Source organism: Cnephaeus nilssonii, assembly GCF_951640355.1.
Source record: "Cnephaeus nilssonii genome assembly, chromosome: 24".
Lineage (NCBI taxonomy): Eukaryota > Metazoa > Chordata > Mammalia > Chiroptera > Vespertilionidae > Cnephaeus > Cnephaeus nilssonii.
The window spans coordinates 11,072,205-11,097,794 of NC_137095.1; the positions used below are offsets into that span (position 1 = coordinate 11,072,205).

At 46.2% G+C, this 25,590-nt stretch overlaps 1 protein-coding gene across 1 annotated transcript in view; it reads right to left on the reverse strand.

The window, feature by feature from the left end:
- Positions 1-25,590, reverse strand: part of MCTP2 (multiple C2 and transmembrane domain containing 2) — a 143,952-nt gene that overhangs the window by 109,693 nt on the left and 8,669 nt on the right. The window contains exons 2-4 of the mRNA XM_079763895.1: positions 9,832-10,359; positions 3,408-3,470; positions 1,095-1,203 (exon numbers count right to left, since the gene is read on the reverse strand). Of these exons, the coding sequence (XP_079620021.1) occupies positions 1,095-1,203; positions 3,408-3,470; positions 9,832-10,299 (640 nt within the window). The 5' untranslated portion in view covers positions 10,300-10,359. The remainder of the gene's footprint in view (positions 1-1,094; positions 1,204-3,407; positions 3,471-9,831; positions 10,360-25,590) is intronic.

Genomic DNA, 25,590 nt, shown 5'->3' on the forward strand with positions numbered 1-25,590 from the left:
AGAGGGAGAACAGGTGGCTGGAAGCATGGGTCCCGAATCTTCATCGCCTAAAACTCACACCGACCCTCAGCCTTCCCGCCTACAGCCAGGTGATGTTGCTGGCCCTGGTCAAGTTATGTTGAACTCCTTCCAAAGAACTTTGCTTTCCCTTCTGCAATACTGCAGTGTGGCCACCAGAGGGCACCAGCAACCCAGTCTTCCACTGGTCCACAGCAGGAAGCTGCGCTCTACCTGCCTTAACAATAAGGGAACACAGGGCTCTAAGGCAAGGGATCTTGTTTTCCAGGGATGAATGCTCCAGGATTTAAGGGGAGCTGAGCACCTTCCCCAGAACAAGAGGCCTGGAAAACAGGGCTGCTGGCATGAGCACTACCAGCTCTAAGACACAGTCCCAGTGGCCAATAGGGTAGGTCAATATTCCTGTGAGGTCAAGGATTTGGGGGGCAGGAAGGGGACGGGGCTCAGAGGGCATTGCCATCTACGTGCATGTTGGGTAACTTTATAATAAGGATTATTCGCATCTTTCTCACGGATAATTGAAGCAGGACCGAGGGAACACTTTCTTGTGCGGCTGCTATAGGCCAAGCATCAAGCTGTTATGGTGAGCCAAGTTCAGTTCCAACAACGGAATATGGTGATGACTATCATTCTCATTATTCCTAATGGGCGACTAAGAAAGGATAATAAGGTTCAGTATGTTTACATCATTTGCTGCAAACGCCTTGGTTCCTGGGGAGGCTTAGAGTTGAGGTCCTGTGTGTTGCAAACCACGCTGAGAGAGAAAGGGTTGGCCGCCCGGCCAGCTACCGGCGTGGCTCAGAGGTTGAGCATCGGCCTATGCACCAGGAGGTCACGGTTCGATTCCCAGTCAGGGCACATGTCTGGGGTTTCGGGCTCGATCCCCAGTAGGGGGCGTGCAGGAGGCAGCCGATCCATGATTCTCTCTCGTCTTTGATATTTCTGTCTCTCTCTCCCTCTCCCTTCCTCTCTGAAATCAATTTAAGAAAGTTAAAAAAAAAAAAAAGGGCTGGCTACCCACATTGACACAAGGGCGGAGAGAAAGTCTACAAAGAGCGAGGCGGAGCCGGCCTTACCGCAGCGGTCCCGGATGACCAGGTTCCGGCCCTCCTTCAGGTGGATGGTGAGGAGGTAGGCGAAGGGGCTGGGCAGGTTGCTCAGGCCGTCGCTGGCTTCCCCGAGGGTCTGCATGGGTGGAGAAGTAAGGTCAGCGGTCTGGGGAGAGAATTTCCAAAACACTTCTAACTGCAAGCGGGGGGGTGGTGGGGGCCAGTCTTTAAGACTGAGCTCCCATGGGGCCCTCAGCATAGCTCAGCGGTTGAGCATCAACCTATGAACCAGGAGGTCACGGTTCGATTCCCGGTCAGGGCACATGCCCGGGTTGCAGTCTCAATCCCCAGTGTGGGGCGTGCAGGAGGCAGCCGATCGATGACGCTCTCTCATCGTTGATATTTCTCTCTCTCTCCCTCTCCCTCCCTCTCTGAAATCAATAAAAATAATAATGATAATAAAATAAAATCACTTCTTTAAAAAAAAAATAATAAGCTCCCTCTCACTCACTTTGAGGACTTGCTAGCACTTGCTTGGTTAACATGTTCTCTATATTTCTCCCCAGTGGGACTCTGTCAGAATTCAGAAGCAGTCATGATAATACCCTCACAATATGAACTGTCTGAGAAGAACGAGATCAGTGACATCTGTGTCACCCTTCCAATTACTCACTGAGGGCCGGGAGCTTTATTCAGTCACTCACGGTGGAGCCCGAGAGAGGAAAATGCACACAGAAGTGAGGCTATGCCCGAGCTGGTGTGGCTCAGTGGATAGAGCGTCGGCCTGCGGACTGAAGGGTCCTCCTGGGTTCGTTTCCAGTCAAGGGCACCTGCCTGGGTTTCAGGCTCAATCCCCAGTAGGGGGCGTGCAGGAGGCAGCCAATCAGTGATTCCCTCTCATCATTGCTGTTCCTATCTCTCTTCCTCTCCCTTCCTCTCTGAAATCAATGAAAATATGTTTTTTAAAAAAAGAAGTGAGTTTATGAAACCAGTTCCCAGGAACATGTGTCCACGCTTCCAGACGCGTGTGAAATGTCTATCTCTTCTCCCTACTTCTCACCAACCCCATCAACTCCACGGGTAAGAAAAACATTTCAGGTGGAATCTAATGAACAACATGAATTGACCAACAAAGTAAGACCCAGAGCATGGAGGCATGGAACGGACTGACGTACTTTGATGTGGGGTTGGAAAGACGAGAAGAGATAAACCAAAGAACTTATATACTTATATGCATAGCCCATGGACACGGGCAATAGGGTGGTGAGGACCTGGGGTGGGTAGGTGGGTGGGTAGGAAGGGGCTGGGAGGAAAGGGGGAAAGGGAAGGAAAATGGGAGATATCTGTAATACTATCAATAATAAAAAAATATATTAAAACTAGCCCGGCTGGTGCGGCTCAGTGGTTAAGCATCGACCTATGAACCCAGAGGTCACGGTTCGATTCCCAGTCAAGGCACATGCCCAGGTTGTGGGCTCAATCTCCAGGGTGGGGCGTGCAGGAGGCAGCCGATCCATGATTCTCTCTCATCATTGATGTTTCTCTCTCTCTCCCCCTCTCTCTCTCTGAAATCAATAAAAATATATTTTAAAAAAGGAAATCATTTCAGTACATAACCACTCAGCTGATAACTCACTGAGCCCGCCCGTCCATCGGACACATGGCCCTCGCCTGTGTCCACATGGGACACACTGCCTCAGTCCGGTGCCCTCCCGTCTTTTACACGCTTTCCTTTCATCCCCTGACCCCCACGATGGCGTCTCCTCCGCTTACCCTCACAGTCTCACCTCCCCACGACACTGTCCACTCCCCTCTGTGGGAGTGAATGCATCAACCCTTACAGGCCATCAAGTCCAAGTCAAGTCTAGTTTTGAATATACTTATTCAATGGATGCCATTCAAGTTTGGGACTTGAGATCTGCACTAGTCCCAATTCCTGCCATTCCAAAGAGATAGGGCAGATGCAATCATTGATTGTTCACCTACTTGACCTTCAACTTCATCGATCCTGTGGCTAAGCCACCCTTGACGGTCTTCTTTGGGAAGTGTTCCCATCCGTGTTTCAGAGCACTTTGAAAATGGCTTTGTCTCCTGTTCTGTTATCACTCGATTTCATAGCTTCTCTGTATTTTTAGAAGAATCTATCCCAGGCTCCCAAATCAATAAACACTGAATTAATCTCTCCCAGCTAGCGTCTGTAAGGCCTGTCTTTGTAAGTGGATACGGTGGAGCATTCTTTAAAAAGAAATGAGGCAAAGCAATGCAGATCCGGACATGGAATAGGAAACATTTATAACGGGGCCTTGCCGTGTTTATTGGTTTTAAAGGACTGTCACTCACAGATTGTTCTTCAAACTGGTGGGACGTCATAGACGCATTCAGATCACCACTTCCACAGAGCTTCTGTAAATAAAAAGAAAAGATAAAAAAAAAAGCAAAAGAATATCAACCCACCCTAACCAGTTTGGTTCAGTGAATAGAGCATCAACCTGCAGACTGAAGGGTCCCAGGTTCGATTCCAGTCAAGGGCATGTACCTTGGTTGCGGGCACATCCCCAGTAGGAGGTGTGCAGAAGGCAGCTGATCCATGTTTCTCTCTCATCGATGTTTCTAACTCTCTCTCCCTCTCCCTTCCTCTCTGTAAAAAACCAATAAAATATATTTTTTTAAAAAAGAATATCAACCCACAAGGAAATCCTACGCCAGGTCTTTCCCTTCGGGAACCTGTCATCTGCATCCCCAGTTTCAGGTGCGTGGGCTCCCTCCCTGCGTGGCAAGTCCGGAGTGAGTCAGTGAAGTCCCTCTGGCTGCGGCCTCTGCCATCTTAGTCACTGATCAGAGCACAGATAAGGCCCATTCCGCTTTCCCACGGGCCCCTCCCACCCCTAGTTCATCATTTGTGGAGCAGGAGCAACAGGGCCAGGCTCCCGGGTCCCTGCCAGGTGGGCCTGTCTGGCCCCCAGCCATCAGCGGGAGCGCGCAGCTCAGGAACCCAAGAACCAAGCTTGCTAATTAGGTAGAAAACATTTCAAAATGGGATGATGGGATGGGAAAGACCTTCCCCAGGCCAGACCCTCTGGGGCCTAACACCTGTACAACCAGAAAGTAGGAAACGCCTGTTCGTGTTTGTTTTTTATCTTTAATGCATTTTTATTGATTTCAGAGAGGAAGGGAGAGAGGGAGAGAGATAGAAACACCGATGATGAGAGAGAATCATGATTGGCTGCCTCCTGCACGCCCCCTACTGGGGGTCAAACCCACAACGGGGGCATGTGCCCTGACTGGGAATCGAACTGTGACCTCCTGGTTCATAGGTCGGCGATGCTCAACCACTGAGCCACGCCGGCCAGGCTGAGGGATCCACACTGGAGTCACTAGAGCACCTTGGCAGGGAAAGAGCCCTCACTCCCAACGTGGGGCTCGATCTGCCAGCGGAGAAGAACGGAGGCAGACGGACCGCTGTGCTGAACACCCCGACCCGGGGCCTTGGTATCTCCTGTCTGCGTTACATGTAAAAAGACACCCACTGTGAGCTGGACAGGACTGTCTGAAGGTCATGTATGACGACAATCTGAACCTTACTCGATGTCAGAGAGTTCGCAGGCCTCTCACACCGCACACTCTTACTTCCCGGAAACTTACAAATTCCTCTTCCGCCCGATTTTCAAAACCAAACAAGGCCCAGCACGCCCCCCACGTGCAGAGCCAGCGATACCCTCTCTGTCGGACCCCCTGAAGCCGGGACGTCCCCATAAGTGTCTCCAGTTTCATGAAATGAGTCACTGCTTCCCTTAACCAATCCCTCTGGGAGGCAATTCCACGAAACCCCCGGTGCTGAGATCAGAATTCCTGTCTGAAGTGCATGCTTCGTCCTGGCCAGTGTGGCCCAGTTGGTTGGGCTTCATCCCATGGACCAGGAGGCTGCCGGTTCGATTCCCACTCAGGGCACGTGCCTGGATTGCAGGCTTGATCCCCAGCAGAGGGAGTGTAGAAGGCAGCCAATCAGTGATTCTCTCTCATCATTGATGTTTCTATCGATCGCTCCCTCTCCCTCCTCTCTCTCTAAAAATCAATAAACTGCCCTTCCTGGTTTGGCTCAGTGGATAGGGTGTCGGCCTGCAGACTGAAGGGTCCCGGGTTCGATTCCGGTCAAGGGCACCTGCCCGGGTTGTGGGCTCCATCCCCAGTAGAGGGTGGACAGGAGGCAGCCAATCAATGATTCTCTCTCTCATCACTGATGTTTCTATCTCTCCCTCCCTCTCTTTCCTCTCTGAAATCAATAAAAAATATATTGTTAAAAAAACCAATAGGCGATTCTTGTAAAAATAAAAATAAAATAAAGTACATGGTTATCAGCCGAGGATTGTGGGGGCCGAGTCTCTTCTACTCTCAAATAGCACCACCCCTCAGCCTGGCCCACCATCTCCACTCTCCCCCGTTAGCCTCCCTGGACTTGATGACAATGTTCAGTAAGCGGCACCATCAGCCCACACAGCCACCATCGCGTCTGTGGCATCAGAAATGAGCTCAGAGCTTTTACTCAAATACGCAGTAAGTCTTCCACGTACAACAACATGGAAATTAAAGGTGAAGGATGACATTAATCCAGCACGACGGCTGGTTCTCCTCGCGGAAAAGTCACAGAACTTAAAGTTATGGTTCCCCCAGCTGCCGTAACTGTCACACACCCTATATACACGCCAAGGGAGGAAAGCGGGCACCATAAAGCAGAATAAAATGCCACACGGGCACCGGAGGGCGAGCTACAGCCGCTGGGCGACCCATAACTGGGAATATTCCCTCCCCTCGGCACAGAGCCTCAGGCTCCACCCACGGAGTAAAGGTTGAGGTTGCATGATTTCCATCTTCCTTGCAAGCCTCGTCACTACATCAGTGAGTTTTTGTTTAAAAAAAAAAAAGACAATTGATATTTTTCTCATCAGGAATCCCTGGTATCCCACTATCATTGGTGGGGTTTTATGTTCTCAATAAGCATAATCATGCACTCTGGGTTTTTCACATTTTTACTTTAAAAAAAAAAAAGTACAGTGCCCGGCTGGTGTGGCTCAGTGGTTGAGTGTTGACCTATGAACCAGAGGGCAGGGTTCAATTCTTGTTCAGGGCACATGCCCGGGTTACGGGCTCCATCCTCAGTAGAGGGCATGCAGGAGGCAGCCGATCAATGATTCTCTCTCATCATTGATGTTTCTATATCTCCCTCTCTCTCCCTTCCTCTCTGAAATGACAGCAGTATACACACCTGGGGGGAAAAATAAGCCAATTTTACTGTGTGGTTTTTTTCAAATATATTTTTTATTGACTTCGGAAAGGAAGAGAAAAAGGGAGAGAGATGGAAACACCAATGATGAGAGAGAATCATCGATTGGCTGCCTCCTGCACACCCCCTACTGGGGATGGAGCCACAACCAGGGCATGTGCCCTGACTGGGAATAGAACCGTGACCTTCTGGTTTATAGGTTGACGCTCAACCACTGACCCCCAAGGGCTGAGTAATTCCTTTCTTGAATGTTATATCTCAGAAGTGGTCTTTCCTAGCTATTCTGTTAAAAACTGAATACCTCCGCCCCAGCACTCTCAATCTCCTTGCCTTTGTTATTTTTCTCCATTAAATTGATTGCTCTGCAAATATTTGTAGCCTGCCACCATTCAACATAGGATCTTCATGAAGAAGTGGGTTTTTGTCTGCTTTGCTGACGGCCGTGTTCCCAGGATCAGCACATAGTAGGAGGCTCAACAGCTGGGAAGGAGGGAGGGGAGCAGAAAAAGGAGGCCAGGTCCTCCGAGGGGGGGGGACGTGGGATCCGGCTGACACGCCTGTGGCAGGAACACCGTGAAGTTGAGTAATGATTTCTGAGCTAGAACAAAAATAGCCCAAGAACACGTGATTGATGTGGGGAGCGGCTGACGCACTCGTCTCATTCCGCGAGCTGCAGGCTGTCTCTTCTCTGTGGTTTGTCATTTTGCGTCTCTGTGGTCATTAAACTGAAGCTCTGCGGTTGCCAAGCAGCTTCTAGAAATATCCCACTAGGGTTCTCTTCTCAACCGCTCAACTCATCCACAGAAGCGAGCGCCGGAGCTAGTAGTTTAAAACTCCGGCTGCCAAACAGAACATTAGGGGAGGGCGTGCCCATGGGGAGATTCCATGGGGAGGATGGAGAGGCAATGATCCTTCCGTTCATGATTATTAGTTATTGATCATGATGAAATGCACATTCAAACACTATCGTTATCCCTGCTTTTATTTACTTTTTAATGTTTTTACTCATTTTAGAGAAAGAGGAAATAGGGAAAGAGAGAGCAAGAGATAGTAACATCAATGATGAAAGAGAATCATTGATCAACTGCCTCCTGCACGCCCTCCACCCCTCCCCCCCATAACTGGGGATCAGCCCATAACCTGAGCATGTGCCCTGACCAGGAATCGAACCGGCAACCTCTTGGTGGGTGGGTCAATGCTCAACCACTGAGCTACACTGGCCGGGCTTTCCCTGCTTTTAAAAGGGCACAGTGGACACAGAAAAATAAATGTCTTCTATTGATAACCAACTGTTTTGATCGCCAGCTCTGGCTTCTGATTGGAGATGGTTAATATATCCAAGCCAAGAAGCCCACCCATTTTTTTCTCATCCTATATAATAAAAGCCTAATATGCAAATTTCCCCCTCGACCAGGAGTTCAGCCAGGGGGCAGGGCCGGCCAACCGTCCACGACCCCTCCCCCCACAGCCAGCAGCAGCAGGCAGCCACTAGGAACCCTACCCGTGCATGAATTACGTGCACTGGGCCTCTAGTTAGTTCGTAAGTAACAAGAAGCGAAGATTCACGTAGGTCCATTATTCCACCTGTTACCTCCTTCCTACTGACCTAGTTTAATAACTCACTTAATTTATATTTTGATTAGTGAAAACACCTATTTCCAATTTATAGGCACAGTAAAAATCATAAAATTATTACAGAAAGGATTTCGTAAGTGTTAATGGCAATGAAAAAAAGAGTTAAGTCATTTAATGGGTAGTGGTGTCTTATTATAGTAACACTTCCAAATGAATCAAACCATATCCTCTGAAGAGCCACGCTGCCATTCCCCAATTAAAGTGAAATATGTGGCCCTGGCTGGTGTGCTCAATGGTTAGAGCATCCGACTGTGCAAGGAAAGGTCACGGGTTCCAGTCAAGGGCATGTACCTGGGTTGCAGGTTTTTTCCCAGGCCCTGGTGGGAGTGTGTGCAGGAGGCAACCAATCGATGTGCCTCTCTCACATCCATGTTCCTCTCTCTCTCTCTCCCATCTTCCCTCCCACTCTCTCTAAAAGCCAATGGAAAAAATATTCTCCAGTGAGGATAAAAAAATAATAATAATAAAATAACATAAAGGGAAATAGATGACATAGTTAATAGGCTTTGGCTCCAAAAATCAAATCAAAAATCCCAGTGGCGTAACCAGTTTTCTATGCAGTTATCACACTGACCTGGAATACAGAAAATGTAACCCCTTTCCTCAACCCTGCAACCTACTTCCGTGCCATTAATGGAGGAATTTTTTCAAAATCTGATTAAAGAGATCATCGAATCATGACTTAATAATCTGGTGATTATACTTAAATTAAACTCTTCTGAGAAATATAAGATTTGTCTCATAATTCTTATTTGGCTGTTTTAGCTTATTGAAATACTAAAGCTTTGTAAAATCACTATATTGATAAGAATTTGTTTCCTTTAGATCTTTTTGTTTGTTATTTGTTTTAGAGAATGCATGTGAAGTTGCCTACAGGTCACACAACACACACACACACACACACACACACACACACACACGTGTGTACATGTGTATGAAATAGAAGAGAATTCAAACTCCTTGGAAGTCAAAGGGAAACATACATCCATACATTTCTTGGGAGCAGTAATACGCATGTTTTATCTATGTTAGGACTAGGCAATGGTGTAAAGAGAGAGAGAGAGGGACAGACAGACAGACACACACTTAGCAAATTTAGAGGAAAAGTTATGCTCTTACTTTCTTTGCCAGGAGATGGAAAAAAGGAAAACTCATCCAATAGGGCTTTTAAAGCCTTAAAGTGTCCGAGAAAGGGTTTTCGTAATAGTTTCAAAATACACAGAGGTCAACCCGAAAACTGATGGGAACACTTGGTGCAATCAATACACCGCTCATTTACATTCTTGTAAATGACATTGTCTCCATCCAAGCTAACCACGGAAATAACTCCTAATCCGGTTCTCCAAGGGCACTCGGTGCGATGAAAAAGAGGGAAAAGCATCAGTTAATAGTGTGGTTAAGGCCTAGGGCAGGGGACGGGGGGGGGGGGGGGGGGGGGGAGAGAACAGGCTAGAAAGGGTCAATGGGGGGGAAAGGGGGACATACGTGATACTTTCACCAAGAAATAAATTTATAAATAAGCAAATATAAAAATAGATAAATTGATTAAATTAAAAATAAAAATAGCCTGGCTGGCATGGCTCTGTGGTGGAGCATCGACTTGTGAACCAGGAGGTCACGGTTCGATTCCCGGTCACGGCACATGCCTGGATCTCAGGCTCGATCCCCAGTGGGGGGCGTGCAGGAGGCAGCCGAGCCATGATTCTCTCTCATCATGGATGCTTCTCTCTCTCTCTCTCTCCCTCTCCCTTCCTCTCAGAAACCAATAAAAATATTTTTAAAAATTAAATAAATATAAATAAATGAGAAGCAAGCAAGCAACGGGACGGATGATGCTGGCCCGGGCCTCACCTCTGGCTCCTCCGGAGCATCCTCTCCCGGGGGCGCCCTCTGCAGCAGATCAAAGAGGCCATTGCTGGAAGCCCTCCGGTCGGCGGCCGGGGAGGCAAAGGTCTCCTCGGGGTCCGTCTCCACCGCGTGCAGGTGGCCTGCCTCTTCCTGGCTCCAGTCCAGCTCTTCTTCCGACTGTTTCAAGGAGCTGCTGCAGCTCCTGGACGCGATCCCTGCCGTGGACAGGCTGCTGGGCACGGAGGTGTAGGATGACTGGGCCCCGGAGTAAGGCCCGCCCTCCGAGGCCAAGGCCTGGGCCTCCAGGAGGTCAGGGACCGAGAGGCTGAGGCGGCGATCCAGGTGATGCCGCTCCCGTAAGCCTAGGGCTTTGTCTGGGTGCTTCTTGACCTTCTTTTTGCTCAGGTTGAGCAACAGAGGCCTGGTCCGCTGTTTGAAGGAGCCCCAGACGGAGGGTTTATCCAGATCCATGGCTGCATGAAGACCCCCGAAGTGGTTCCGCGAAAGAGACCTTGCGAAGCTCAGTGACTCCTAGAAAACAGAACATAAGGAGAAGGAACATGAAACGTCTCTGTGGCGTCAGGGCCCATGAAAGTGGGAAAGGTGACTCAAAAATTGTACCCTTTCTGGTAAGTGATCGAGATGGAAGCATCTGATCGGTCATATCTACAGAGATCAGCAAAAGCTTAAAGAACTGAATTTTTGAAGGCTTTTTTTAAATTGAAGAAGTTATAGAAAAGCTAAAGCAATGAATGAAATGATTAGGTTGAAACACACACACACACACACACACACACACACACGTAAATGCTTCATAGGAAGATGGCTTATTTCACTCAGCATAATGCCCTCCGGGTTCATACATGCTGTTGCAAATGGAAGCGTTCCCTTATTTTTCATGGGTATATAATATTCCACTGTATATACATGGGAGGGCAAAAGTAGGCTTACAGTTGTGATTATGCAAAACACAGAGTTTATTCTCATATTACTATTTATTAATTACTGTATTCTTTTCCATATGAACAAGTGTAAACCTACTTTTCCCACCCAGTATATGTAACCCATTTTCTTTATCCATTCATCCCTTGATGGACTTAGGTTGTTTCTGAATCTGGGCTACTGTGAATAAAGCTGCAATGGACAAGGGCGTGCAGATATCACTTTGAGATACTGAGCTCATTTCCTTTGGGTAAAAACTCAGAAAAGGGGGAGCTGGATTATATGGTATATACACTGAATGGCCATATTATTATGTGTTCAGAGATCATAATAATCTGGCCACTCAGTAAATATATATATATATATGAGGCCCGGTGCATGAATTTGTGCATGGGTGGGGTCCGGCCAGCCTGGCCAGGGGGGTGGACATGGGCGGTTGGCCAGCCTGCCTGCTGGTCGAACTCCTGGTCAAGGGGACAATTTGCATATTAGCCTTTTATTATATAGGATATACAGTGAGTGGCCAGATTATTATGCGTTCAGAGATCATAATAATCTGGCCACTCAGTGTATACTTTTAATTTTTTTTTAATCCTCACCTGAGGATATTTTTAGAGAGAGTGGAAGCTAGAGGGAAAGACAAAGAGAAATACATGGATTAGCTGCCTCCTGTACAAACCCTGACCAGGGCCCAGGCCGGGGAGGAGCCTGCAACCAAGGTACATGCCCTTGACCGGAATCGAACCTGGGACCCTTTGGTCCGCAGGCCAACACTCTACCCACTGAGCCAAACCAGTTAGGATTGGAGGCTTTTTTATGGCACAGCTCACAGTTAATTCTACAGCCGTTGGGTTCTGTGCATGTCAATTAGTTGAAACTGATTGCCTGTGTTGATTAGATCTATGTTCTTCAGCTTCCTCCTTGTTCTATCAGTAAAGAAAAGAGGACAGGTCCTGAGGAACAGCCATGACGTTGAGTTGACAGAACTCAGAGAGGAGAATGAGAGAGAGGGAGGTGTCCGGATTGAGCCCAGCCCCACTGAAGAGCACTAGGGACATTCGCTCAGACGTCCCGTTTAAAGGGCTATTCTGAGCTCGGTGCAGGCTTCTTTGTGTTTGGGAAGTTCAAGTGGAGAAGCCGAGCTGGCAGCAGGGCACATGATAGTGGAGCTAAGAGGGAGGTCGGGTCTAGAGATAGACTTGGCAGAGACGGAGGCGTGGAAATGCCGAGAAGAACATAAAACTGAAAAGACAGGAATGAATGAAGTTGAAGGAACTCCAGCCCTGCACAGTCTGCTCAAGTAGGATCAACTTGCAAAGGAGACTAAAAAATTAAAAATAACTACAACAGCTAGAGAGCGGGTGGGAAAAGCCTGGTGTCACCTTAAAACATCAAAACCAGAGACAGAGGAAGGGCGTTCTGTGAAGGAAGTGGTCAAGAACATCACAAGTTTGCAGGTTAGTTGCCATCAGTCCTGAGCCCACTGACGTGGTGCAACAGAGATGATTGGCGATCTTGGTAGGGTCTGTTCTGGGGGCTTTAGGGGGTAGAGAATCTGACTGAAATCAGTCCAAAAGGGAGGGGGAAAGGAAGACATGGAGGCCACAGGTTAGATGACTTCATAACAGTTGGACTGGAAGAGAAGATGGACGTAGGTTGGTCATGTTGAGGGGATGATCATGGTTAGAGTTAGGCAGATGCCATACTCTGGATGCTAAAGGCACAAGCTTCTTTGGTGACAGTACTCAATTAATAACTATTTGACTGGCCTGGTCGGGGTTGCTCAGTGATTGAGCATCAACCTATGAACCAGGAGGTCACGGTTCGATTCCCGGTGAGGGCACATACTAGGGTTATGGGCTCGATCTCCAGGAGGCAGGTGATCCATGATTCTCTCTAATCATTGATGTTTCCATCTCTCTCTCCCTCTCCCTTCTTCTATGAAACCAATAAAAATATTTTTAAAAAAAACAGTGAAAGTTCATACTGAGACATCAGTGTTCAGTAAGTCTGTATAAGGCAGGCCTTGTAAAGATATGACTCAAGCTACTCAGAGGTGTAGGAATAAATCTATGTTATTATCTAAGATGTTAATTACGCTTACGATTGAATTTCATCAGGACTTGAAAATTAGCAGAATTTGAAATCAAGCCCAAATCATCGTAATGCCATCATTGAAAAGACATGACTCAAGACAACCAGTGCTGTAGGGATAAATCTGTATTATTATCTGCCTCAGACAGTAATTATGCTTACAATTGCATTTGAAGAGAGCTTGAAGTGTGGCAGATTTTGAAACCAAGCCCAAGCAAGCCTAATTGCTTCAACAGGAGACCTTTCAACGGGCACTTTATAAATAGCATTTGATCCTAAGAGAGGAAAACATGGCAATGTGGCTGGAGATATTAATAAAAATTTCAGCCCTGGCCAGTTTGCTCAGTGGTTAGAGCATTGGCCCTCAGACTGAAGGGTCAAGGGTTCAATTCCCAGTTAAGGCACATACCTTGGTTGTAGGTTCAATCCCCGTCCCAGTCAGGGCACAAGCAGAAGGCAACCAGTCGATGTGTCTCTCTCACATCAATGTTTTCTCTCTCTCTCTCTCTCTCTCTCTCTCTCTCTCTCTCTCTCCCCCCCCTTCTGTCCCTCCCACTCTCTCTTTAAAGATCAATAGAAAAAATATCCTTATGTGAGGATTAAAAAGAAAAACAAAAACATTTTCATACTAATCCTATATAATGAAGAGCTAATGTGCTAATTAGACTGAATAGCAGAACGACCGTCCGGAGGATCATCCGGATGACCTTCTGAACGAAGCTGGGCTGTGAGGGGCCGAGGAAGCCGTGGCTGGGAGGGGCTGAGCCCATTGCATGAATTTCGTGCATCGGGCCTCTAGTTGCTTAAATAATGTTAATAACAGTGTTCCAATCGATCCCTGATTCAGTACTGAAAACTGGTCAACTAGACTTCTCTTAAATCCTAAAAGGAAAACGATCCATCACATCTATATAGAAAATGATGCCATATATGCATCTTTTAAAAATAATAGTAATTTTCTCAAGGCTGGCTCCACGAAACAAAGTCCCTGAAATCAGGGAGCAGACATGCTGAAGGAGGAGATGGATAAACAATATAACAAAAATACAAACAAGTGGCCGAATATGCACCTGCCATCGTCTAAGCTGCTCAGGAAGAAATAGGAAGCCAGCAAAGGGCAGACAAGGCGGTCCTCTCCCCAACCCATCAGCCAATCACAAGCCGTTTTTAGCTACTCTGAGGGCAACATGGAAGATTCCCAGTAGAGAGACAGACAGGTGGATCTTGGTCACGTGCTCTCAATCGTCCAGGTGTGCTGCACAGGGAGAGACCTGGAGGGAGTGCATGTGTGTGTGTGTGTGTGTGTGTGTGTGTGTGTGTACATGAGCACACATGTGTGTGTGCCTGCATGTCTGGCTAAAGAGATTTAAAGATATTATCTAGCTTAACTGAAAGAAATCCTTGCAAAGAAACTCTGGACTGAAGATAATCCTAACAATGAAGAATGGGCAAATGTATTAGACTGGTAATTATACTCATAAAATGGGCTTTATTTCACAAACAATTAAGGGATTTAGAATGTTAGGGATGACATGCTTCATCACATTGCCTTAGTAAAAATGAGTATTTGATTATTAATAAATTGGGTGAGAGCAAAAGGTCCTTAATAATCGTAATTGGTTTTTAAATGTTTATATACTGTTCATTTCGGCTCCACCTCATCCTTCCTTTTTTAATCATCTTTATTAAGGCATAATTTACATGCCCTAAAATTTACCCATTTTAATTGTGCAAGGGAATCACAACTTGTAAATTTTCTGAGTTACGCAACCACCTCCACAGCCTACTTTTACAAGTCATCCTTCCCTTTCAACACCTCTTTAAATGCAAATTAGAATGCATGTATTGTATGCGTTCTGAGCTACGTATATGCAATCTCCAGGTAAATACACGCATACACATACAAGTGCGGACAGGTGGGGGATGCGTTTTTAAATATTTAATAACAGAGAAGCATGAACTAAAAGACGGGGTCTGTGGCTTTAGGAACGCAATCACAACATCCCCTCAAGTCCACGTGCCCCCTTAGAGAAGCCACACTGTTCCCCGTTCCTTTATCGGCCGCTCTAGTGCTTTCGCTATCGTTATGGAAGACTCAATGCCGCCTTCTGCACTTGGAGCTGTGGGTATGTGATCCCCGATAAAAGCAAAGGGACAGCAACACACGGTCCTTGCAGAGACAAGTGTTCTGGCAATCACATCATCAGACGCGAGGAAGCCCCAGCAGCGTGGTGCCTTGTGGCTAGGCATGCAGACTTCAAGTTCAACGAGATAACGCACAGCCTCCAAGACTCTAGGCTGAACGACAGACACGCAGAGAAATGACAGGTCAGCCTAAATAACTCAGCACCTATCCTATATCCTATTGAATAAAAGCCTAATATGCAAATCGACCGAATGGTGGAACGACCTGCGGACCGACTGGTCGCTATGACGCTCACTGACCACCAGGGGGCAGACGCTCAATGCAGGAGCTGCCCCCATCCTGCAAGTCCCAGGCTGGCCAGGGTGGGTGCCAACGCGGGTCCCCTGATCGCCCCGCTGGTCAGTGGTGGAGCCTGTGAGCGGGCAACGCCAGGACAGCCAAGGTGGGTGCCAGCAGGAGCCCCACAATCACCCTGCCAGTTGCCCCGCATAGGGAGGCAACTGGTGCCAGCGGGGGGTAGGGTCAGTGAGCAGGCGGCGCAACGCCAGCCAAGGCGGGTGCCAGCGGGGGCCTCCCGGTGGCCCATCAGTCACCCCACAGATTGGCCCTGATCGCTGGCCAGACCTAGGGACTCTTCCTGTGCATGAATTTCGTGCACCGGGCCTCTAGTCAATAATAACCTTAAATGTAAACAGATTCAATGCTCCAATCAAAAGGCACTGGGTAGATGAATGGATACAGAAACATGACCCAATTATATATGCTGTCTACAAGAGACCCACCTCAGAACAAGAGACACACACAGGATAAGAGTGAAGGGATGGAAAAAAATATTCCATGCAAATGGAAACAAACAAACAAAAATGCCAGGATAGCAATACTCATACCTGACAAAATAGACTTCAAAATGAAGGCCGTCACAAGAGACAATAAAGGCATCACATAATACTAAAGGCATCGATCCAACAAGAGGATATAACCCTGGTAAACATACATGCACCCAATAGAGGCACACCTAAATATATAAAAACACTTCTGGAGGACTTTAACGGCAAGATCGACAACAATACAATCATAGTAGGGGACTTTAACACCCCTCTGACTTCCGGACAAAAACTGAACAAGGAAACAGAGACTCTATAAAGAACACACTGGATCAGATGGATTTAGTAGACATTTATAGAACATGTCACCCCAATGCAACAGAATATACATTCTTCTCAAGTGCACATGGGTCATTCACAAAGATAGACCACATGTTAGGACACAAAACAAGTCTCCACAAGTTCAAGAAGATTGAAATCATACCAAGCATCATCTCAGACCACAATGGAATGAAATTAGAAATCAACTGGAGTAAAAACACCCCAAAACATTCAAACACATGGAGGCTAAATAGCATGCTATTAAATAATGAATGGGTTACCAATGAGATCAAGAAAAATCAAAACTTCCTGGAAACAAATGAAAATGAACTCACAACAACCCAAATCTCTGGGACACAGCAAAAGCAGTGCTGAAAGGGAAGTTCATAGCACTACAGGCATACCTCAAAAAACAAGAAAAATTAATAATAAACTATTTAGCCCTAACTGGTTTGGCTCAGTGGATAGAGCATCGGCCTGTGGACTGAAGGGTCCCAGGTTCGATCCCGGTCAAGGGCATGTACCTTGGTTGCAGGCACATCCCCAGTAGGGGGTGTGCAAGAGGCAGCTGATCGATGATTCTCTCTCATCGATGTTTCTAACTCTCTATCCTTCTCCCTTCCTCTCTGTAAAACATCAATAAAATATATATATATATTAAAAAATAATAATAATGAGCTATTTAACCCTACAAAAAGGGGGTGGGAGTGAAGGTGGGTTAGAAGAGGTCAATGGGAGAAAAAGCGGGAACATGTGTAATATTTCCAACAATAACAATTTTTTAAAAAATGAAAGCCCTAGCTGGTATGGCTCACTGGATAGAGTGTCCGCCTGCGGACTGAAGGGTCCTGGGTTCAATTTCTGCCAAGGGCACATGCTGGAGTTCCAGGCTCAATGCCCAGTGGGGGGGGGGGGGGCGTGCAGAAGGCAGCCGACCCATGATTCTCACTCATCATTGATGTTTCTATCTCGCTCTCCCTCTCCCTTCCTCTCTGACATCAATAAAAATATATTTAAAAAATAAAGTACAGATCAGCATATCAGGCATCTGAACATCAAGGGATCCCATGAAACAGCCAGAAAAAAAATGGCTGCTCTAAAAATAGCAGGCACACTTCCTAAGCAATTGCTTTTATCTCAAAGAGAGTGAGGATCAGGCCTTGCTTTTTTGGGACTCGTTGGAACTCCGGCCAGACTGAGAGTTCATCTCTCCCTAAAGGCCTAGTTTAACATGCCCTCCTCTCCACCTTTTCCTATTTGAGAACTTGGCCCCTTAATTATTTTCCTTACCTTCTGGGGAGAGGTTTTTTGTGTGTGTGTTGGTGGTGAATAAAAGTAAAATAAAAAGGCAAGTTGAGTATGGATAACTCAGTTGCTTACTATTGTGGGCTGATGTGCCGGACTCTGCCTTAAATACGTGTATGTAAGCGAAGATTCAGTCCCAAATCCAAGAGCATATTAAAGATTCAGTCCCAAATCCAAGGGCATATTCAGTCCCAAATCCAAGGGCAAATCCATCCTGCCGGCTTCTGAAACAGGCTTATGGTCACAAAGATTGAAGTCGGAGTTCATTTTGCACCACAAAGAAGAAATAATAATCTAAGTTTCTTTTTCCATAAAGGAGTTATATGCACAATTCATTTTGCAACCAACGGGATATAATACAAACCTTTTGCATATATGCTTTATGGAGCAGTAAATATATTAAATGCACACTAAATGGGACATTTAAACACTCTAGCCCTTTTTCCAATTCGTTTTTATTGAGATACTACAAACCCATGAGTAGGCTGGGAGAGGGCCAGCACACCATGGGGTTTGCATAGAAAAATACTGGAGCTTCCATTCCGACTGACCTAATGGGTCCTTTTAATTCCCCCTTTTTTTTTTTTTTTTTGCGTCTGTTTAATAATATATGCAATATCGGTACCACAGTACAGGTGCATAATTTATAAGGAAATAATGTACACTCACTCACATTGGGTGTGCCTGCGTACTGGCTGTATTATGAAAAAAAGAATGGGGAACATTTCAAAAGCGTTTGGCCCATTCAACCCTTTATTCTGCTGGAAATATAATACTAACCTGCAATACTAAGAAAAGATCGTGTGTTTCCCCTGCAGGCAATGACTATTTTCAGAACCGCGTCTCTCCTTTCAGAAAGAAGTATCAGGGAGTGAATATAATACACACCAGACAAGCCGAAATAGGCAAGACGCTTGTTTTTAGGAAAAAAAAAAAAAAATTGCAAGTGTGATTTAAACAGGGTTTTCGGTAAACACTGCTATCCCGTCCTCTGAAGGGTGGTTCTCTTGGGGAACCCATTAAGCATTCATTTCAACAAATGGTCTCATTTGTCTCAAGTTTTCTCTTAACATTTACAAACTGCACGATGGTGCTTCCTTCCAGCACTTTCATTTAATTTGCATTTTCAACAGCAGACACAGAGGACATCCTGTGCACTCGCCCAGGTGAGGAGGCAAAGGTAGGGGAAGAAAAAAATAAGATTTGCATCTCCTTTGAGAGCTGAGTCACTCACAATTAGAGCCGGATTCACAATCACACCATTAAAAGGAACCCATGTATCTGGTGGTCGGAAGCCGTGATTTAGCTGTGACATCATAAATAGCACCCGGGGAATGGAAGCGCTGAGGGGTCCACAGCACCAGGAAAGGTTAATATGCAGAAATAGCCATAAATATTCTTCAAATGGCAATGTTTCCAGAAACGAAATGACTTTTCCTTTTTGGTGCTCCCGGCTCACCGTAGTTATTCCACCCACTGCTGCAGGTGCAAAACCTACAGGAGATAAGGCTGAGTTGAGCCTGATCTATCACCAACTGGGCAAGTTCCTCTTCTGAATGAACTCCCAGGGTTGGCTTTCCACTGCCAAGGTTCGATCCCGGTCAAGGGCACATGCCCGGGTGGCGGGCTGGATCCCCACTGGGGGGCGTGCAGGAGGCAGGCAATCCATGATTCTCTTTCATCATGGATGTTTCTCTCTCTCCTCCCTCTCCCTTCCCCTCTGAAATCAATAAAAACCTATTAAACAAAAAAGCAAAAAACAAAGAAAAAACTCAAAAGACACCTTTTGGATGACACTGGAATTATCGGTGCACTGGAGTGGGAAACAGCATGGAAAAGTACAAAGGTTAATGTATGCATGCATATAAGCATAATCAATGGACGCAAGACACTGGGGGGTGAGGGCATGTATGGGAGTGGGGTAGGGGGGCAATGGGGGGGGATATGGACACATGTAATACCTTAATCAATAAAAAATAAATAAATAAATAAAACAAAAAAAGAAAGATAAAATAAATAAGAAGAAAGAAAAAAAAGTAATGGGATTTAGATATCCTATGAAGGAAGTACCGATAATATCCAGAAGCAATTAGAAAGGAACTACATAAACAACTAAATGCTATGAAGAAAGCATTTGTTGTCAGCGATCTGCCATAGAGGCATCCAAAGCTCTCTATCACATCACCCCCCCTCCCCTCCCCCCCCCTCACCGCCCCTGCCCCCCCCCCCCCCCCCCCCCGCGCCTGCCCCAGTCTCTTTGTACACACGTGCAACCCTGATTCTACACTTTGAAACTGGAGCTATTGAAGGGGAAAGTAAACAGTGTCCTTCCGACCATAAAGAACCACGTTCCAAGCAGATGTTGATTTCAACCCTCCCATGAGCTAAAACACCAGATTTTCTTTTTTTTTTTTTTAAGCTGCTGAAAAAAAACACGTTCATTTTCTATCCTGGGATGTTAATGGTTATAACTGTACGAATATGGCAAATAAATTATACCTGTGACACAGAAAGTTGAGGAACTTTCGTACCGCTCATGTTTTTTATGAGTTAAACAACAAACAACCTCATAAATAGTAATGAAGGAATAAAATACACAACAGCCATTCTCCTGAGGAACTCAGAGTCCCGTAGGATGAGAGATAGCAAAGCAATCCCAGTACAGCAGAGTGTGAGCTATGAGGTGTTACAAATGAGACCCTAATGGAGCACACAGTAGGTACATTAACCTAACATGATAAGGTCCTAGACCAGGGAAGAAGCAAGCGGAATGGAGGTGAGGAGACCGACTGAGAAAGTGAATTATGTAACCTACTGATGATCTGTGTTGGGAGGGGAGGGGAGGGGAGGGCAAAGGAGAGTGTGTAAGGTTTCCAAATGGGAAGTGGGGAGGAAAAGCGAGTAAGACCAAAAACACTGAGAGAGGAGGAAGTTTCAAAGAGGGCTCCATCATTTCAAATACTCCAGAGAAGTTGGCTGAGGGAGGCTGAGGCACAGGGGGAGCAGGAAAATAAGATATGACAAAGAGACACCCTGTTAAGCAGCTTTGCTATGAAGAGGAGAGCGTCGTATGCCGGGGGGCATACAATAAATAGCATCATTTGACTGAGATAGGTTAAATTTTCAACATCAAACTCATAAACTCTAAGTAGAAGCTGTAAATATGTAAGATTCGGATTTTAATGTCAGATCCCTCAAAAAAAAAATCTCACAATTGCCTTTCCCCTGGGTATTATAGTTTTCATGTCTTATTTCGATGGCAGGCAATTCTACCTAGTTAGAAGAGATGCTGGCCTTAGATTATAGGTTCAAAACTCTGGAATTAGAAAAGATTTAAGTTTTGTTTGTTTGTTTTTACTTTCAGGGACAAGAAACTAAACAAGAGACGTGAATGGAAAAATTGTGGTTTACATTTCTCTTCTCTGTGGCACCTTAGTGCAGTGATCCGCTCTTAGTAGAGGCCTAATTAACATTCATTAAATGGAACTAAAGGTCAAATGGCTAATTAGGATAGATACACGGCTGGAATTTAGGTATTTTGACTCTCCAGTGACAACTCAAAAAGTTGTGCCTTGCCCTAACTGGTTTGGCTCAGTGGATAGAACGTCAGCATGCGGACTGAAGGGTCCCAGGTTCAATTCCGGTCAAGGGCATGTACCTTGGTTTCGGGCACATCCCCAGTAGGGGGTGTGCAGGAGGCAGCTGATTGATGTTTCTCTCTCATCGATGTTTCTAACTCTCTATCCCTCTCCCTTCCTCTCTGTAAAAAATCAATAAAATATACATTTTTTTTAAAAAAGTGTGCCTTGCACTTGCAAAAACTTAAAAAAAAAGAAATTATTCTCAATGTCATTAATCATTAGGAAAATGCAAATCAAAACCACAATGACATACCACCAGACACTCGTTAGAATGGTCCCTATGAAAAAACAATGTGTTGCCCAACCAGCATGGCTCAGTGGTTGAGAGTCAACCTATGAACCAGGAGGTCACAGTTCAATTCCCGGTCAGGGCACATGCCCAGGTTGCGGGCTCGATCCCCAGTGAGGGGCGTGCAGGAGGCAGCCGATCACAGATTCTCTCTCATCATTGATGTTTCTATTTCTCTCTCCCCTTCCTTTCCCCTCTGAAATCCATGGAAAAAAAATATATTTTTTTAAAGTGTTGGTGCTTTGGAATCCTTGTGCAGTGTTGGTGGAGTGGAAATGTAAAATGGTGCAGTCACTATGGAAAACAGTATAATGATTCCTCCAAAAAATTACACATAGAATTACCCCGTTTCAGCAATTCCACTTCTGGGTATACACCCCCCAAAAAATGTGAACGCAGGGACTCACCGAGGTATTTGTGCACCCATGTCTGTCAATCAAACCAAAGTCCCCCAAGGGCCACTATTTTCAAATCATTTCCCAAAGCCATGCTTTTGATGCCCTTCTATAAATATCAATGGACGGCTTCTCATTTGGATCAGATCCTTGCTAGAACTTGACCGCGGGGACATTTCCCACTGCTTCTCACTCTATACGTAATTGACACGGATTCACACTGAATGATACAAGGGGGGGTAGCGTTTGTTCCCCAGAACAGATCGTTTTTGTGCTGAAATTGTGGGGCTGTGCTGTCCATTTTGCTGTCTTAGCCCCTTCGTGCTGAATTCTATAAATAAGCCTAAAAACCAAAATGTATTATTCCAGGCCACTTTTCTCTTAATTCTATGACGGTTCTCTGAGCGATTTCACCTTACACAGCTCATGTCATTTAATACAGAGACCCTCACCGAGCTAATAAGAGGGAACACGGCCGAAACCGGTTTGGCTCAGTGGATAGAGCGTCGGCCTGTGGACTCAAGGGTCCCAGGTTCGATTCCGGTCAAGGGCATGTACCTTGGTTGCGGGCACATCCCCAGTAGAGGGTGTGCAAGAGGCAGCTGATCGATGTTTCTCTCTCATGGATGTTTCTAACTCTATCCCCTCTCTCTTCCTCTCTGTAAAAAATCAATAAAATATATTTAAAAAAAAAAAAAAAAAAAAAGGGAACACCACAGCTCTCATCTCCATAGGCAAGTACCAATTCACTTCGATACATTTCTTGTGAAGGTTATTCCATGGTGTTAGCTCTCCCGAGAGCCCAATGGTCTGCCTTCATGTGTTTTCAGATTTAGAATATTTTAGAGAAAATCCATAAAAAATACACGGCCCATTGGCTCCGGTGCTAACTCCCAATACAAGCTGACGGGGTGAAATATGAAATTATTCCAGGTGAGGAACAGAATGTCTTGCAGTTTGCACAGGTGACAACTGGGTTAATGCAAACTACAAATGCACGCCGAGGCTAGGAGATTTAAGACAGAATGCTCACTGTTCAGTGATATATTTGTAGAGATATAGGCACACATCATCAAGGGAAACATAGATACACACACATCAAAAAGGAAATCTGAACCACTAATCCCCATTATTGCCACCATTAAAATTTAAGTCTCTGATGCTGGATAGTAACCTGGAAAATGATTTATGATATAACTAGAGGCCTGGTGCATGAAAATTCATGTACTGGAGGGGGAGGTCCCTCAGCCTGGCCTGCCCCCTCTCACAGTCGGGGAGATCCTCAGAGGCGGGAGGCGACCCAGCGATCAGGGGAAGGTTACGCCCCATCACACCTCTGCTGCTGCCACTGCCGGCAGCGCAAGCCTCAGCTGGCCCTGGTTACCTGAGCCTTGGGCGGCCCTGGGCGGCTGGGGGGCGGAGGGGACTGGGGGACTCCAGAGGCAGGTGCACGGAGCGGCTGAACCCGCCTGCCGCCCCAGTGGGGCTGAGGGGACTGGTGCCGCCATCTTGTGGCTGTGGGCGCTGCCATCTTTGAGGGCAGGGCAGTCAATTAGCATATTCCCTCCTTATTGGCTGTGGGCGCTGCCATCTTTGAGAGCAGGGCAGTCAATTAGCATATTCCCTCTTTATTAGATAGGATTGTAAATGGAAAACACACTAACTATAAAATGGCACCTACACCATGCTTAAAGTCTATGAAGTTATGTGTCAGTATGGACTAGAACAGTGGTCGGCAAACTCATTAGTCAACAGAGCCAGATATCAACAGTACAACGATTGAAATTTCTTTTGAGAGCCAAAAACCGACTTCTGCGCGTGGGCCACGAAGGTTCAATCGCACTGTACGTGCGCGCCCACACGTGGTATTTTGTGGAAGAGCCACACTCAAGGGGCCAAAGAGCCGCATGTGGCTCGCGAGCCGCGGTTTGCCAACCACTCGACTAGAATATAAGGAACATGGAAACCCTTTTCTTTTTTTTCTTTTAAATATATTTTTATTGATTTCAGAAGGAGGGAGAGAGAGGAAAGGAGAGAGAAAGAGAAACATCAACGATGAGACAGAGTCATTGATTGGCTGCCTCCTGCACGTCCCACACCGGGAATCGAGCCTGTGCCCTGACTGGGAATCGAACCGTGGCCTCCTGGTTCATAGGTCGAAGATGCTCAACCACTGAACCACACCGGCCGGGCTGGAAATACTTTTCATGGTCGTTTTTTCAAGGCAGAAAATATTGGATTTTTTTCCTAAATGTTTTATTTCTGTTCCCTTTAATACTGACACCATGTGTTTCTGTCATACATAGCCATAAAAATCAAGGTAATGTGTGCAGTGGTATTTTCTGTTAGAGTATGTTTTCCTCCAGCAGGAAGGAAAAATCCCATCCAAGGTATTCTTGGATGAAACTAGGTTTCCGATGGCCAGCTCAGCTCCATTCGGGCAGCTGCCTGCAGAGCCCGTACTGCCAAGGATCAGGAGGCTCAGTGGGAAGCGTGGCGCTCTCAGCGTGAGTATGGGCTCTGGGCTTCTGGAGATAATTCCCAAATGAACCTCCGCCAGTTTTCTACCGTCTCTCATGCCATGCAGACCAGCTAGGGAGAGACTCAGAGAGATCAGAACTATCCGAACAAATCTCCCCAATGAGCTAAAACCCTGCCCAATAAAGTGTTTAAATAGGAAGAATCATTAGGTTCTGTTAAGATAGGCAAGCACCCCTTCTAGTTCATTAAGGCCAAAAGGAAGGGTTTCAACCCTGGGACGCACAGAGCAGCGGCTGGAACCCCAGGATTCGGAGACTTCCCTGGAATTTCAGTTGGAACGGATCTCGGGGACCGTCCAGTCTTAGGTCTAAATACCTTCACTGGGGACCTGGACAGAGTAGGATGGTTAAAATGAGATGTTCCGCGGCTTGGAATGAAGCAGTAAGGGGGAAAAGGTAAAATTCAACGGGGTGACCCCCGTACCAGCGACTCCGCTTTCTCTGAGCCTCAGTGTTCCTTTCCATACAATGGGGATGAGTTTACCTAGCTCAGTGGTCGGCAAACTGCGGCTCTTTGGCCCCTTGAGTTTTTAGCGAAGGCCAGCTTAGGAGTACCCTAATTAAGTTAATAACAATGTACCTACCTATATAGTTTAAGTCTAAAAAAATTGGCTCTCAAAAGAAATTTCAATCGTTGTACTGTTGATATTTGGCTCTGTTGACTAATGAGTTTGCCGACCACTGCCCTAGCAGGTTCCTGAGAGAACCAGGAATGACTTAGTGATTTGGGATTCTGAGCTCAGGGTGATAAAACTAGACACTGACCCAGGCTAGAAGCTGGGGAGGAAATAGTTAATAAATAACTGAACACCAATCCGGGCCACACCTATGTGTTCACACTTTTTTTTTATGTCACATAAATAGTTCATGATATTTAAAAACAATTCATCATTGGGGAGTGGGAGTGGCCGGGGGGGGGGGGGGCGGAGAGGGGTGTCAATGGAGGGAAAAGGAGACTCATGTAATACTTTAAATGATAAATAATTTAAATTTTTTAAAAGTAGCCTTTGTGCCCGAAGATTCAGAAAAAGGAAGGGACATTTCGCTTATAACATTGTGCAAAGGTTTCAATGGGAAGCTGGGAAAAGCAAACAATGAAGATGTGTGGTTGAATTATCAAAAAAAAAGAAAGAATTCGTCATGGACCGTCTCGGTTCTGCCCCATCTCCTGGTTCAATATTAGCACAGGGCCCGGCTCTTAGTCTTGGCTCACCCTGCAAGTCTCCCCGCCAGCTCAGGAGATTTAAGAGAATAAAGGAAATGCC